Source organism: Carassius carassius, chromosome 18 (assembly GCF_963082965.1).
Source record: "Carassius carassius chromosome 18, fCarCar2.1, whole genome shotgun sequence".
Classification (NCBI taxonomy): domain Eukaryota; kingdom Metazoa; phylum Chordata; class Actinopteri; order Cypriniformes; family Cyprinidae; genus Carassius; species Carassius carassius.
Window position 1 is genome coordinate 3616729 of NC_081772.1, and position 17003 is coordinate 3633731.

At 36.5% G+C, this 17003-nt stretch overlaps 1 protein-coding gene across 3 annotated transcripts in view; it reads left to right on the top strand.

Annotated features, from left to right (window-relative positions):
• LOC132092129 (DNA (cytosine-5)-methyltransferase 3A-like) overlaps window positions 1-17003 on the top strand; it is a 58832-nt gene extending 41829 nt beyond the window's left edge. For all 3 annotated transcript variants that reach the window (XM_059498218.1, XM_059498219.1, XM_059498220.1), the window contains 13 exons: window positions 8724-8873; window positions 8966-9010; window positions 10147-10226; window positions 10304-10416; window positions 10484-10667; window positions 12195-12279; window positions 13654-13799; window positions 13890-13980; window positions 14097-14245; window positions 15257-15342; window positions 15488-15557; window positions 15687-15805; window positions 16541-17003. In XM_059498218.1, coding sequence (XP_059354201.1) covers window positions 8724-8873; window positions 8966-9010; window positions 10147-10226; window positions 10304-10416; window positions 10484-10667; window positions 12195-12279; window positions 13654-13799; window positions 13890-13980; window positions 14097-14245; window positions 15257-15342; window positions 15488-15557; window positions 15687-15805; window positions 16541-16682 — 1460 coding nt within the window. In that variant the 3' untranslated portion in view covers window positions 16683-17003. The remainder of the gene's footprint in view (window positions 1-8723; window positions 8874-8965; window positions 9011-10146; window positions 10227-10303; window positions 10417-10483; window positions 10668-12194; window positions 12280-13653; window positions 13800-13889; window positions 13981-14096; window positions 14246-15256; window positions 15343-15487; window positions 15558-15686; window positions 15806-16540) is intronic.

A 17003-nucleotide genomic window follows, 5' to 3' on the forward strand; every position in this document is an offset into this window, starting at 1 on the left:
TCCTTGTTTAAGGTCCGAGAGCTGGTGAGCGGCCTTCCTGCCGGGCGCGGCTCGATCGAAGATCCGTTTCATCTCTTCGGAGAGGGAGTGGAACAAGGCCCAACACGGATGTTGATTCTCCCACACCGCCGTCCCCCATAAGGCAGCTCTGCCAGAGAGTAGGGTAAGAGCAAACGCAACCTTGGACTTCTCTGTCGCGAATGTGCGGGGCTGCAGTGCAAAATGCATGGAACATTTGTTAAGGAAAGTCTTGCAAAAGTTTGGCTCACCGGAGTAACTCTCTGGCCGGATGTAGTCCTGGGAGGTCTCCCGGGGGACGGGCGGCGCAGGCGGTGCGGTGGGCGCAGTGGTAGAGGTGAGTGTATGAATCCGCTGGGTGAGCTCGGACACCTGTGTCACCAGCGCTTGGATCGCGCGTCCGGTGTTCACGATGCTCTCCTGCTGCTGATCCATGCGGTTGACGCTGTGGTGAATGAATTCAGACAGTGAAGTGGTGTTCGCTGCATCCATGTTTGGGTGAGAGCGTTCTGTAACGACTGGGTGAAGGAGTGGCAGGAAGCAAGTGCGAGATTAATGAGATTTAATGAAGACAATGAGACAATACAAAACTGAGACACAAATAACGCTGGAAGGAATGCACAGTCCAAGATGGTGGTGAGGAATGACGAATCCGAAAGGCGGAGGTGAGTTGGCAGCAGGAGAGGGTGACACAGGAACTGCGGGGAAGCGAGCCGAAGGTAAGTGGTGTTGCTTGGTCGTGGGTTGCGTAGAGTGGACAGGGTTCCGGGGAGACACGGACATCCAACGCAGAAACACACAAGAAAGCAAGGCATAGGTTACAAACATGAAACAACGCTCTCACAAACACAAGACGCTAGACAAGCCAATATATAGGGATGAGTAATGAGTGACAGCGGTTGCTGATGACAATTAACGGAGACGCCCACAAACTAATCAGTGCTGACGCGTAACACACAGACTTCACCCACAAAGTGCAAAACCCAGAGATCACGGTTTACCAACCGTGACAGTTGTTTAAAAAAATGCTTTATTGGCTAATGTTTCATAAACCTTCAGTTGTTATGCTCTAAAATCCATGCCATTAGTAATTTCACAGTATTTTTACCACCTAAATCACTAATCTTTAAAGTCACAATTCTATAATGGTCAAAATTACTCAGGCCAATGGTATTTTTTAATGACATTATTTTATTATTATTATTATTATTATTATTATTTTAATAATTGTAACCTACATAAATAGGTGAAGCAAAACAAATATTCGGATCGTCACTTATTTTTCCCCTTATTTTCTTAAAGAATAAACACGTATTTTCTACAAGAATAAACATTATATCATATTATTAATTAATAAAAATAATTTAAGCAATTAAAACCTTTATTTTAAAACTTGAATTTAAATACTATTAAACTAACTTTAAATTCTCAAGGAGTTTATAAGTAAAAAAGGATAAAATGTCACAGTGCATGTTAAATAGTCTAAATGAACTTGTGTTAACAATATAATTAGAACTAACAATATAATCTAATATAATTCGTCCACAGCTGAGCATCGCGGGAGGCTGATCTGCGCCAGAGCACGTGAAGTGAATGTGATGTACAAAGTCATTTTCAGATGCAATGAAAAAAAAAAAAAAAACCCTGGATAGCCTAGATTAGGCCCAGGCTCTGCTCTGAAGTATAACATTTTAACGGATTAATCGCCTATTTTCATTTGCTGCATGTTTTCTTTATTTTTTATTTTTTGAACATGCTAAAAAATAAATTAAGTTTGTCAGAGGAAAAAATATATAAGTCGTCTATAGGTTGCATTTTTACGGATTCATCACCTAATTTCTGCTTGCTGCATGTTTTTTTTTTTTTTAAACACGCTAAAAAAGTTTGTGAGAGGAAAAAATATAAGTCAGGTATAAATAGGGATGTGTACCGAAACCTGGTATTAAACTGGCCCCGGTGCTAAATTATGAAAGACCGTATAGTATCAGTAAGATCTAACGCTATCGGTTCTGCTTTCGGTACTGGAAGGGAAAAAAATTAATGGACTATGTATTTTTGCTTAATAATGTTATCGTGCACATCTTATCTCACCAAACATATCTAATGTGTGATTATATTAAGACGTTTTTCTGTGAGATCTGCGAGATCTCTCATGCGCGCCGCAGAGGCTGTCTGTCAGTCACACACACACACCACAACGAGCGTGGCGCACGCACATGCATTAACTGTACGTAAACTCCTGCTTAATAATAAAGAGTGACGATGGCGAAGAGATTTGCTTAATGTTATCGTGCACATTTTATCTCACTAAACATTTCTAATGTGCGATCATATTAAGACGTTCGTCTGTGAGATCTGCAATTTATAAAAATAATAAAAACTATATTTCCCTCAAGACTTAGTCATGTTTCTGTGGTTGTTTTAATTTAAACTTATCTGCTTCTATTTTAGCCAATTTATTTTCAATAAACTGAAACAAAAATAATAATAAACCAAAAAAGGAAAACGCATACAGCTCGTTATCAGATTGTAAAAAAATACGATGAAAAAGTCATGACAACACATTTTTAGGTCGGCTACTTTAACTTATAGAAATAATTTAAGCAATTTAATGTGTTTTTATTCTAGTTTAAATCTGAATTTTTAATACTATTAAACTGAATTTAAAATCTCATGGAATTTTAAGTTTAAACGGGTGAAAATGCCACAGTGAATGTTAAATATAGCCTAAATAACAAGACCTTGATTGCATGTTACCATGAAACTAACAAAATAATTCGATTTTTTTAAAATGAACAATTCATGTATAAAATGGGACAGCAACCTTTATATCAAACACTTCGTCCACAACTGAGCAACGCGAGAGGAAGGTATATTGCGCAAGAGCGCACAAGTGAATGTGAAGAGAATTTTAGGGGGTAGGAGGATTTTTTTATTCTTAAATTTTAATATGCAATAAAAAAAATGGGATAAACACAAAATAAATAATTAAATAAAATAAATAAATTTATATACAGTATATCCACTTAGCTTACCTGTTGGGTTTACCGCTCTCATTCTGGACACATCCAAATGTTTCTATATTCGTGATGTTGCGTATTTGCAGCTAAACTATTATTTATTAGGTAAAATAGGCTTTGTGGTTCACGTGTGTTTCAGTATCGACGGAAAAATATTATAATGAGCAAAAATATGCCACAGTAGACCGCTGCTCATGCTGAACTGCGCTGTTTACAATGAATATGTGCGCGTGAGGCACCAGCGCATAAAACAGCTGAAATATACCATACTCAATTTTTGCTCACACAGTTAAGGCATAATTGGAGACAGTTTGAAAAATCAAGAACAATAGCAGTTAATAAGAATTATTGCTGTTAGTGGGGTCTTAATGCTGGACCGTTCTCATTTCGTTCCTCATATGGAACTTGAAGGATTTTATTTATTTATTTTTGCTAAGAGCAAACCAGAATGAAAATATATATTTTTTTAATCCGTGTGTGTGTGTTCCTATATATATATATATATATATATATATATATATATATATATATATATATATATACAGTACAGACCAAAAGTTTGGAAACATTACTATTTTTAATGTTTTTGAAAGAAGTTTCTTCTGCTCATCAAGCCTGCATTTATTTGATCAAAAGTACAGAAATATTGTGAAATATTATTACAACTTAAAATAATAGTTTTCTATTTGAATATACTTTAAAAAAAAATTTATTCCTGTGATGCAAAGCTGAATTTTCAGCATCCTTACTCGTGTCACGGCTTACGCTGCTGGAAGGAACACGGAGCCGAAGGATAAACGAAACAAGGCTTTATTAAATCAAACATAGGCAAGGTAAGTAGCAAATAACTGGTGGCAAGTGGCAAGTGGCAAGTTGCAAGTAACAAGTAACAAGTGACAAGTGACAAGTAACAAATGGACAAGTGGACAAGTAACTAGTAACGAGTAGACGAGTAGACCGGACCAAACAGAACTGAAAGGACAAGGCTTATATACAAAGGATAATAGGGAAAACACAGGTGGATGGAATGACTAAATTAACAGGGACATGGAACACATGCGGAAATGACTAGACACACCTGGGAACTAATCAAACCACATAGAGACAGAAACTGGGTCACAGGGGCAAAAACACACAAAATGAGTCCAGGTGTGTGACAGTACTCCCCCCTCCCGGTAGGTGCGTCCTCGCACCGTAGAAACAACAAAGGGAGGCGTGGGTGGGAACTTGGGAGGAGGTTCCGGTGGAGGACAGCCTCCCAGGAGGGGGCCAGCAGACAGGGACTACAGAGGAAGGAGCCAGGGAGGAGATGACGGAGGGAGGAGCCAGGGAGGAGACAGGAAGGATCTGAAGCAGGAGGTACCCAGCAGGACCCAGGCCACAGCCATAACGGCCCAAGGTGGGGCCGACGGTGGAAGGAGCCATGGAGGAGGAATGGTCACCGACTCCAGGGACTCGACCCACGGCAACGGCGCAAGTGGAGGAGGAGCCCGAGGCGGAGACGGAGAGCCGAAGAGCCAGGGTGACGGGGAGGAGCCGGAGGTCCTAGGCGGAACTGATGGCTCTGGTGACTGACGCGGCGATGTGGATCCGGAAGGCCGCGGCGAGGCCAGAGTGACCGAGGACTGAGGTGTAGCCGAGGGGATGAAGGAGCCTGACGGAGCCGGAGGGACGGAGGGATGAGGCGAAGCCGGAGGAGTGGAGTCCCGAGGCATAGGATGGACGACGCCAGACCAAGGCAGAGCCGGAGGGACGAGGGAGCCAGGCAGAGCCTGCGGACTGCCGGGCCACGGCGGAGAGGAAGGAGCTAGGAGCCATGGTGGAGCCGACGGGTCAACGGACCGAGGCGGAGTCCAGGCCTCAGAGGCTGGAGGCGGAGGTGAGGGAGACGCCGACCAAGGCGTCGCTGGAGGATGGCGGTCCCGCTGAGCTCGCACCACAATGATGGTAGGCTGAGGGCGAGCAGAGGGGCAGCCAGACGACAGCGGAGGAGGAGGCAGGAGTGGGTGGGAGGGTGGGAATTTTGGAGGAGCAGGCATTGGAGTAAGCTCTGGGGCTGGAGCCCTTCCTGGGCTTAACGGAGGATCAGGAGCCCGTCCTGGGCTTAACGGAGGAGCAGGAGCCCGTCCTGGGCTTAACGGGGGTTCAGGAGCCCGTCCTGGGCTTAACGGGGGTTCAGGAGCCCGTCCTCGGCTTAATGGAAGATCAGGAGCCCTTCCTGGGCTTAACGGAAGATCAGGAGCCCGTCCTGGGCTTAACGGAAGATCAGGAGCCCGTCCTGGGCTTAACAGAGGATCAGGAGCCCGTCCTGGGCTTAACGGGGGAACAGGAGCCCGTCCTGGGCTTAACAGAGGATCAGGAGCCCGTCCTGGGCTTAATGGGGGAACAGGAGCCCGTCCTGGGCTTAACGGGGGAACAGGAGCCCGTCCTGGGCTTAACGGGGAATCAGGAGCCCTTCCTGGGCTTAACAGAGGATCAGGAGCCCGTCCTGGGCTTACAGGAGGATCAGGAGCCCGTCCTGGGCTTACAGGAGGATCAGGAGCCCGTCCTGGGCTTAACGGAAGATCAGGAGCCCTTCCTGGGCTTAACAGAGGATCTGGCATAGGTGAATTGGAAACCCCCTCATTTTGACCCAATTGGCGCTCCACATTTTGCTCCCTCGTGGTGGGCAGTGTCGCCGGCTCTCGCACCTGGTCTGACGGGTTGCTCTCTGGCTCTCCGTCATCGGTGGGCTCGGGCTTATGCCTCGTACCGTGGGGAGATTGTAGGCTGGGCTCTGGGTCCAGAGTGGACCTGGCGAGATCCTCCATTGGGCCGACCGTGAGAGGTGACCCATTTCTCACCAGATTCCACTCTATGAATGCGGCGAAATCCTCCCGAGGACCATCTTCGGGCGACAACGCTCTGCACCTGGAGTTCAGGCTGGCGTGATAAAAGGTGCAGAGCGCGTGGTCCGGGTAGCTGGTGGCATTAGCTATCAAGAGAAACCGTCTGGTATGGTCCTCGAGAGACAGTCCCTCCTGCTCCAGCAGGAGGAGGAGGTATTCGGGGCGATAGAGGGGATCCATGACACACTACGGAAAGAAAAAGACTGTGAAAAAACGGAAAACAAAACGGAGGGAAAACACGCAGTTTTTTTAACTTTTTAGGTCGGGTCTTCTGTCACGGCTTACGCTGCTGGAAGGAACACGGAGCCGAAGGATAAACGAAACAAGGCTTTATTAAATCAAACATAGGCAAGGTAAGTAGCAAATAACTGGTGGCAAGTGGCAAGTTGCAAGTAACAAGTAACAAGTAACAAGTGACAAGTGACAAGTGACAAATGGACAAGTAACTAGTAACGAGTAGACGAGTAGACCCGACCAAACAGAACTGAAAGGACAAGGCTTATATACAAAGGATAATAGGGAAAACACAGGTGGATGGAATGACTAAATTAACAGGGACATGGAACACATGCGGAAATGACTAGACACACCTGGGAACTAATCAAACCACATAGAGACAGAAACTGGGTCACAGGGGCAAAAACACACAAAATGAGTCCAGGTGTGTGACAACTCGAGCCTTCAGTGTCACATGTAACATCCAGTCGATCACATGATCATTTAGAAATCATTCTAATATTCTGATTTATTATGAGTGTTGGAAGCAGTTCTGCTGTCTAATATATTTGATGAATAAAAGGTTAAAAATAACTGCATTTATTAAAAAAAAAAAAAAAAATTCTAATAATATATATTCTAATAATATATTTTCTTTACTATCACTTTTTATCAATTTAACACATCCTTGCTGAATAAAAGTATTGATTTTATTTAAAAAAAAGAAAAAAAAATACTGACCCCAAATTACTGACCAGTAGTGTATATTGTTATTACAAAATATTTATATTTTAAAAACATAGCTTCTTTTTTTTTTTTTTTTGCTTTTTTTTCATCAAAGTATCCTAAAAAAGTATCACATGTTCTGAAAAAATATTAAGCAGCAGAACTGTTTCCAACTTTGATAATGAATCATCATATTAGAATGATTTCTAAAGGGTCATGTGATAATGATCCTAAAAATTCAGCTTTGCATCACAGAAATAAATGATAATTTAAAGTATAATAAATTTAAAAACAATTATTTTAAATTGTAATAATATATCACAAAATAAATTTTTTTCTGTATTTTTGATCAAATAAATGCAGGCTTGATGAGCAGAAGAAACTTCTTTCAAAACATTAAAAATAGTAATGTTTCCAAACTTTTGGTCTGTACTGTATATATATATATATATATATATATATATATATATATATATATTTTTTTTTTTTTTTTTTATATATATAGGAACACACACATGGATTAGAACATTTTATATTTTTATTCTGGTTTGTTTATATATATATAGTAATGACTGTTTAATGACAATAGCATACAGTAAGACTTTGTGTAAAGGTCTTTCTTTTACATTGTTACTGTAGCCTAAGACTATCCCACAATTTTAAATTAACTCTTACTTTAATGGTTTTTAAGGATGTTAAACTGTTATAATATAATGCTATTGATGTTTACTTGTCCTTTCATCTTAGTTAACAAACCGTCATTTTATTATTACAGTCAGTTCAAAATTCGTCCCTTTGCGCCACCTGGCGGTAGTTAAGCGAATTATTTTAACACGCGACTGAATTCAGTTAATGCCGCGGCGGTATGCGCAGCGGTAAAGCCCATTTAGCTTGTCCTCCTACTGTATCTTTGTTATTGTTCATTGAGAGTTTGTTTATTATTTATCACTATAATTAAATACTACTACAAATATAATTATGTAAATGTATTTAATTGTGCAGTTCATTGGTTTATCATCTAATTTATCAGTTTGCATTGTTTTAATTAATGATTTTAATTACATTTTGATACATTTAATTTTTTATTTTTTTTTAAATGAATGATATTTTAATTCATTTTAATTCATTTTAATTCATTTAATAAAGTATTTATTATACTTAAGTATAATATAATATACTTTATTATTCTTATTTTGGATATTTTTTTTACAGCATAAACCTGATAATTTGACCTTGGAAGAATTTGATGAGATTTATTAATAAATAAAAGTTATTTATATATGTGTGTGTGTATTTATATATATATAATTTTATTTAGTGTTTTATTTAGTATTTTTATTATATTAATAATAATTATGTATTTTATTTCATATTTTATTATATTATTATTATTATTATTATTTTATCATTTTATTATATTATTATACATTTTTATTATTAATTTAGATTAATATATTATCATTTTTAATATATATATATATATATATATATATATATATACACACACACACACACACACATACATCTTAAAGAATTAAAAATAATTTAATTATTTGGTTTAATTTCATTGATTATTTATTCTGTTGCTCAAATTATTTTTTTGGATAGCATAGACCTGATCATTTGGCTTTGAAAGATTTTTTGGATTGCAGACAGATGTGAGCACAGGTTGAGACATTGTTGAGGTCTCTTCCAAAACTTTGTAGAAGACAAAATATGAATATCTGAGGTCCTATTCTCAATAGAAGCATAACAAGCAAAATACTTTTGATCTCCGGTAAATTTCATTGCTGTTTAAAAGAAACAACTGCGATATTAAAGAGATGTGTTTGTGTATTTTCTATGTGTCCTTTAGCGGAGCGGAACCCGTATACTGAGGTGTATCCAGAGATGTGGGTGGAGCCTGAGGCCGCTGCGTACACGGCTCCGCCCCCTGCCAAGAAACCCAGGAAAAACAGTGTCGAGAAACCCAAAATCAAAGAGATTATAGATGAAGGAACACGAGGTATCTCAAACAAACACACATACACATATGTGCCAAAGCAAGCCAGCTTCATATTTCTCATGATCGTTGACGCTGTGTCTTGTTTTGCTCAGAGAGACTCGTGTATGAAGTCAGACAAAAGTGTCGCAATATTGAAGGTGAGTTTGCTGTTGAATTTGACCTTTGAATTAAAAAAAAAATGTACTATTAAATATAATAATGTGACCTTGGAGCACAAAACCAGTCTTAAGTGTAAATCTTTCGAAATTTAGATGTATACATCTTCTGAAAGCTGAATAAATACGCTTTCCATTGATGTATGGTTTATTAGGATCGGACAATATTTTGCTGAGATACAAATATTTAAACATCTAGAATCTGAGGGTGCTAAAAAATAAAATACTGAGAAAATCACCTTTCAAGTTGTCCAAATGAATTGAAAAAATATCTTAATGGAACATGATCTTTACCTAATATCCTAATGATTTTTGGCATAAAAGAAAAATCGATAATTTTGACCCATACAATTTTTTTTGGGCTATTGCTAAAAATATACCCCAGCGACTTAAGACTGCTTTTGCGCTCCAGGGTCACATATAATAATAATAATATAATTAGCTTTTTAATATATTTATTTACACACATATATTATAATCATACATATTTATATATAATTATATACTTATTTTGATATTTAAATATATACATTTGTAATATACAAATATATATACATATATATATATATATATATATATATATATATATATATATATATATATATATATATATAAAAAACATAAATATAATTTTTTAAATACTAAATATATTTTAATATTATTATTAAAATCATTTTATATATATATATCTAGTGCTGTTTGAAAGTTTGTGAACATATATATATATATATATATATATATATATATATATATATAAATATATATTTTTATATATATATATAAAATTATATTTTCAATTATATATATATATATATATATATATATATATAAAATTTAAAATATAATTTTATACTGTATATTATTATTTGTTAATTATTAAAATATTTTTTATTAAATTGTTATTTTTTTTATAACATTTTTTATTAAATTGTTATTAAAAGGTAAAATTGAGCACACTGCATTATGGGATACAGTATATCACACATTCTGGCAAGTGTAGTAGGTCAGTGTGTCATAGTTTAAAACATGCATACTGTGCACTGTATGCATACTGCATAAATAATATGGTAAAGTCACATGCTATTCCAAACATCACCATGAAGTTGTTTTGTGTGCAGATATTTGTATTTCCTGTGGAAGTCAAAATGTATCGCTCGAGCATCCTCTGTTTGTCGGAGCCATGTGCCAGAGCTGCAAGGTACACATGCACACCTGTCAATCAAACCTGTTCTGACTTCTGATTGGTGCTTGAGGTGGTGTTCTCCTCCCCTACAGAACTGTTTCCTGGAGTGCGCGTATCAGTATGACGATGACGGTTATCAGTCGTACTGCAGCATCTGCTGCGGAGGACGAGAAGTGCTCATGTGTGGGAACAACAACTGCTGCAGGTGAGTGTGTGCGGGCTCCTTCGCTATCTGAGAGAGATCTGTGAGCTGTAACTCTATGTTTGTGTAGGTGTTACTGCGTGGAGTGTGTCGATCTGCTCGTCGGGGCCGGATCCGCACAGGCCGCTATTCGTGAAGACCCCTGGAACTGCTACATGTGCTGCAGCAGGAACGTCTTCGGCCTCCTGAGACGCAGAGATGACTGGACCTCACGACTGCAGCTGTTCTTCGCCAACAACCACGACCAGGACTTTGTGAGTGCATCTAGTGTGTGTCGTAGCAGTTTTGATGCAAATTCAACAAGATTTGATCTGCTGCAATCATCAAGACTAACTAATAACACAAATGGAAGTGAAAGAGGTCATCTTGATGTTTACACATACGGATGTTACTTACCAGAATAATACTTTATTAGAATTGAGTTTTTGCTGCCGTTTACCACTAAGTGGTGCTTTAACCACAGACTTTGAAAAGGGAACGTGTTGGAGCTCATTCCCTCATGTATTTGTGATCTGCCGTTGGGCTCGTAGCGGGGTAGTGGATAAACTGGTTGCAGTCGGTCTATAATCTAAGATAAACTAGTTAAAATAATTCATTCATTCAAACTTAAACTTACTGGACATTGCTCTACCATGGAAATGGTACTTTAAAATCTTTTGACAGTCTTATCCTCCTTAGTGGGTGGTGTCATATTTAAAATGTAAAACAGTATTTTACAATCAAATCTTTTTATAATTTTGACACAATACAAATCGTTGGAAATGTCTGAGTCTAAAGATTTAATATTTGGTGGTTATTTTGTGATATAAGTAATATTGACGGATATAGACAAAGAGAGAGAGACAAAGAGATATAGATCAAATAAAATGCATAAAAAAATTAAATGGAGTTCGGGTGTCACACAGTGGCTGTTTGTGGTATAATGCCATAAAAACAATCTCACATACCACTGGTTTTTTTTTTATATCACCTTCAAATTTGGAACATGACTTATTTAGACATAAGGCTTTAATTTTTTAGAGTCAAACCTGTTATGAAAAATATTTATTTTATATAAAATAAAATAAAAGTTGTACAGAGCATTTTTTTACAGTTAATTTAAACATATAATTGTTTGATACTTTTATATATTTTAAAATGATTTCCACTTCTACAATTAAATGCTGATTGTCTTATTTAAAAAGAGTCCAACCTTAAGTCTGTATTCCAAAGCGTGACACTTAAGGGGTTAAAGTTTTGTCTTTAAATATTCGTCGGTTCCCGCCTCCTTCTTCTCGATCTATGAACATTGTTACAGAGTCCAACCCAGCTGTTCCAAACCGCAGGTACCATGGATAGCATACTTGCTAACAACACCTACAAACAACCATCTGCCCCATACCAAATATATATTATATTAAATACAAAATTCTCCTGCTCACTTTTCTGAATGTTTTCATTTGTATTTTGCATCCTGTTTTTTCATTGTGCTTCATTCTAATATGTCATTTTTGTTTATCATATTGCTGTTTTTCTTTTTTGAATTGTATCTTTACTGTAAAGTGTCCTTGAACACTGGAAATGCACAATATAAATAAAACGTATTATTATTATTATTACTATAGCAGTCTTACAGCAGACACACCCCTTCTTATAGAGCATCCAAATCAAAGGCTGAATTCACGGTAGAAAATGGCCATTTATAACTAAATTAAAACTGCACCTCAGGAAACAAAATATAATTAAAAAAGTGCATTTCTTGACCACTGTAAAAAGAAAAATCTGTCCATTCTCTTCCTCAGGAACCGCTGAAGCTGTATTCACCAGTAGCAGCAGAGAGGAGGCAGCCAATCAGAGTCCTCTCTTTATTTGACGGCATCGCTACAGGTGAGATCACACCTGTCTTATTTTAATATCACTGAGATACTGTTATAGTTTTTGTTAATACTTTTGAGTTAGATTTTATTTTTGTATTTTCTGTATTCTTTTTCATTTTAGCTAAAAGTTTGAGTCATTCTGTTGTGTTTTTTGTCATTTTTTAAAAATGTATGTCTTCATAGTTTTTTTATGAATTGTTATTAGTTTTATTTATTTTAGTCCTTCAAGATAAACTAAACTAAAATTAGAAAAGTTGCCTCAGCAGCTAACTGAAATAAATTTTTTAAAGGAATAAATAAATAATCACATTGTAGTCACATAAAGTGAATTGATAAAACCCTATTTTAAAAGTTTTATTAGTAGAAATGAGATATAATAATAGACAAGAACCTATAACTAATTGAGATAGATAGATAGATAGATAGATAGATAGATAGATAGATAGATAGATAGATAGATAGATAGATAGATAGATAGATAGATAGATAGATAGATAGATAGATAGATAGATAGATAGATAGATAGATAGATCGATCGATAGATAGATAGATAGATAGATAGATAGATAGATAGATAGATTGATAGATTGATAGAAATTTAAAGTAAATTGATTAAAACAGTTGATTTAAAAAATAGGAAATAAAAAAGAATCAAAGTAAATAAAAAACTAAAATCTATAAGTAACTTAAATAGTTTTGTAGTCACAATCATCTAAAGCGAATTAATGATAACAGTTTCACAGTTTATTTTACTTGTTCGTAAATTGAAGTAAAATAAATATTACTTTAAAACTACAGAAAGCTAAAACTAACTGACAAATAAATAAATAAATATGAATTTTTTCAAATGATTATGGAGTCACGTGTCTCAATAAAAGTATTGAATTGATAGTGAATTGATGAAAACAATTGTTTTAAAAACATCTAATTGAAATATACTATATATTAAAGTTAATGAAAAATAAGACTGCAAGAAACATGCTAACTAATATAAATAAGTAAATAATTCAGTCAGTATTTAGTAATTTTTTTTGCATGATCATGGAGTAATTTGAGCAAATGAAACAGAAATTTGCAGTAATTCTGAAAATAGTATTAAATGTATAGTTCACCCAAAAATGAAAATGACCCCATGATTTACTCACCCTCAAACCATCCAAGGTCTAAATGACTATGATTTCATTTTTGGGTGAACTATCCCTTTAAAATAAAAACAACACATGGAAAATATATATATAAATGTATTAATAAAAAATCTATTAAATTTTGATAAACATTATTTCTATTTTATTTTATTTTTTTAGTGAACTACCGCTTTAATTGAACACACATGGCAGTGTAATTAAGCCAGGTGTGTGTGTGTGTGTGTGTGTTTTGCTGTCAGGGCTGCTGGTGCTGAAGGATTTGGGCATTCAGGTGGGGCGGTACGTGGCGTCAGAAGTGTGCGAGGACTCCATCACGGTGGGGATGGTGCGACACGAGGGAATGATCAGTTATGTGGGAGACGTCAGAAACGTCACACGCAAGAACGTGAGTCTGTGTCTTTCTCTCTGTCCCTCAGTGTCTTTTCTCTTTGACACACTTCTGACGTCTCTCTGTCTGCGTCACGTTTCCCTGCAGATTGAGGATTGGGGGCCGTTTGATCTCGTGATCGGTGGAAGCCCCTGTAACGATCTGTCCATCGTCAATCCTGCCAGGAAAGGCCTGTATGGTACGACACTCACTCTCCAGCAGCAACAACCACAAATTATGTGTGCATTCTGATGCATTCGTTTGTTGTATTAAGTGTTTGTGTGTGTGTGTGTGTGTGTGTGTGTGCGCGTGTAGAGGGCACCGGGCGTCTGTTCTTTGAGTTCTACCGGCTGCTTCACGAAACGCTACCCAAAGAAGGAGAGGAACGACCGTTTTTCTGGCTGTTTGAAAATGTTGTCGCCATGGGAGTCAGTGACAAGAGAGACATCTCACGCTTTCTGGAGGTGTGAACACACACAAGACAAACACACTCTCACATGCACAGAGTAAATCATGCGTGCTGTTATCAGTGCTGCCCTCTTGTGGTTCAACGTGTAACATATATATTGGATTTTGATACTAAAAAATGTCTGAATTCGACTCAAATCTGACAAACACAAAGTTATTTTCTTCATTATCAACACAACATTTATTGCTTTATCATTTAAAACCAGGCTTTTTTGTAAAATGTTTTGCTTTGTGTCGCATAAATGATATTAATGCAACTTATATTAATATTTATTTTATTAGGTGTATTTTAACTTCTCATCAACTCACTTAAATGTTTGTATTTATTATATTTATTTAGAATATAATACATATTTAATGATTATACCGTATAAAAATATACAATTTATTCATTTATTTTGTCAGTTAACAAAAATTTTTAATGTTAGTATTTATTATTTTGTTAGTTTTGTCTAATGCAGTGACATTCAGGCACTGTCTAAATACATTTTAGAGTCTCTGCACACACTGCATATATATATATATATATATATATATATATATACACACACACACACACACACACACATCTTTTAAAGGTTAGAGATCACTTTTATTCAGCAAGAATGCATGAATTGATCAAAGGTGAAAGTAACGACATTTATAATGTTACAGAAGATTTCTATTTACAATAAATGCTGTTCCTTTGAATTTTCTATTCATCAAAGAATCCTGAAAAAAATGTATCACGGTTTCCACAAAAATATCATTCAAATATTATAACTGTTTATTAACACTGATAAAAATTATAAATATATAATAGATGTTTCTTGTTCATCAAATCAGCATATCAGAATGATTTCTGAAGGATCATGTGACACTGACGACTGGAAAGCTGAAAATACAGCTTTGATTACAGGAATTAATTACATCTTAAAATATATTCATATAGAAAACAGTTCTTCTAACTTGTAATCACATTATAATCACAGTATAATGCTGAATATAATGGGTCTGTCTGTGTTCAGTGTAATCCAGTAATGATCGACGCTAAGGAGGTGTCTGCCGCACACAGAGCTCGATACTTCTGGGGAAACTTACCTGGAATGAACCGGTACGACTGCTTGGAAATCTGCTATTTGAGTGAGATTAGATGTTATAGTTTGAGTTACATGTGAAACAGGCCTGAAGAGTGAACATCAGATTTGAAAAACATCAGAAAAACAAGGGAGCATACTCTCTCTCTGTCTTTCTCTCAGGCCGCTGACTGCCATGGCAAATGATAAACTCGAGCTGCAAGAATGTCTGGAACATGGACGCACAGCTAAGGTGTGTGGGATCATTTTGGAGGTTTTGTTGTGTGTGGAAAAGTCTTGGGATAGCTTGTCCTGATGTTTTGTTTGAAAGTTGTTGTTGACTCCATTCAGACTTCAATTCACATGCATCTTTATTTTTCAGTTCTTTAAAGTGCGAACCATCACAACTCGCTCAAACTCAATAAAACAGGGCAAAGACCAGCACTTTCCTGTCTACATGAACAATAAAGAGGATATCCTGTGGTGCACGGAGATGGAGAGGTGAGGGCCCTCGAATAGTATTAATATTTATGTATTTTTTGGGAGATTTTCTCAGAATGACAAATAATTTTCATTAAACTTATGCACATTTCTCCTGAATTCTCAATACCATAAAGACAATTTGAATTTTTAAATATTTATAAACAAATAATAAAATGATTAACAATAAAAACTATTTTTAAACCTACTACATGAATTAAAAAAAATATATATATTTTTGTATTTTAATAATTTTTTAATCGCTCTTTTCATTAAAGAATCCTGTAAAAATAATTTAAATGTGTGAAATTTTAGTGTCGTGGTATCGTGTTGGACTTAATAATAATGAAATGTGCATTTTACATTAATACAGTAAAAGAAAAAAATACTGTATTACACTTACCATTGAGCATAATGGGAAATATAAAATGTAAATTTAAATGTCAATAATTTTAGTAAGTTAAATAATTGAAATAATAAGTAGTTTAATAATAAAATGAATAAAAAGATATAATAATAATAAAAAAATTATAGTTAAAAAAAGTAATCAGATTTTTTAAAAGAAAATATGCTTAATGTATTTTAATATATTATACAGTAATAATATAATTAAAAATCATAAACGTCACAATGCAAAAAAAAATGGTAATAGTCCATTTATTTTATTAGGTTTTTGTTGTTTTCTTTTGAATTCATGAGATTCAGCTGTATGTACAGTACTTATATGTAAAATCCACTGCTGTGTGTGTGTTACAGAGTTTTCGGCTTCCCCGTCCATTACACAGACATGTCCAACATGAGTCGTCTCGCCAGGCAAAGGCTTCTGGGAAGGTCGTGGAGTGTTCCTGTGATTCGCCACCTCTTCGCTCCACTGAAGGAATACTTTGCCTGTTACTGAAGCTCGGCCCACCATACAACGTGATGGCGTCGTTACTAGGGTTGGGCCGATAGACGATGTCATCATCCATCACCGATGACTGACAGACATCACAATGTTGAGCCGGAATCGTGATTCACCCCCCCACCCACCCTCCCCTCTGCGTGCAGTCCATTTTTTGTGACCACGCAGACAGTCCGTGTACAACAGCGCAGGCACGAGGTGAATGTTGAGACAGAGCGAATCAAGTAGGTGACACTGCTCATCCGTCCTCGCTCATCAGCAGCTGAGCATACTATAAGAGCTGCGTGGACAGAGCGGAACATGGAAACTGAAGTATAC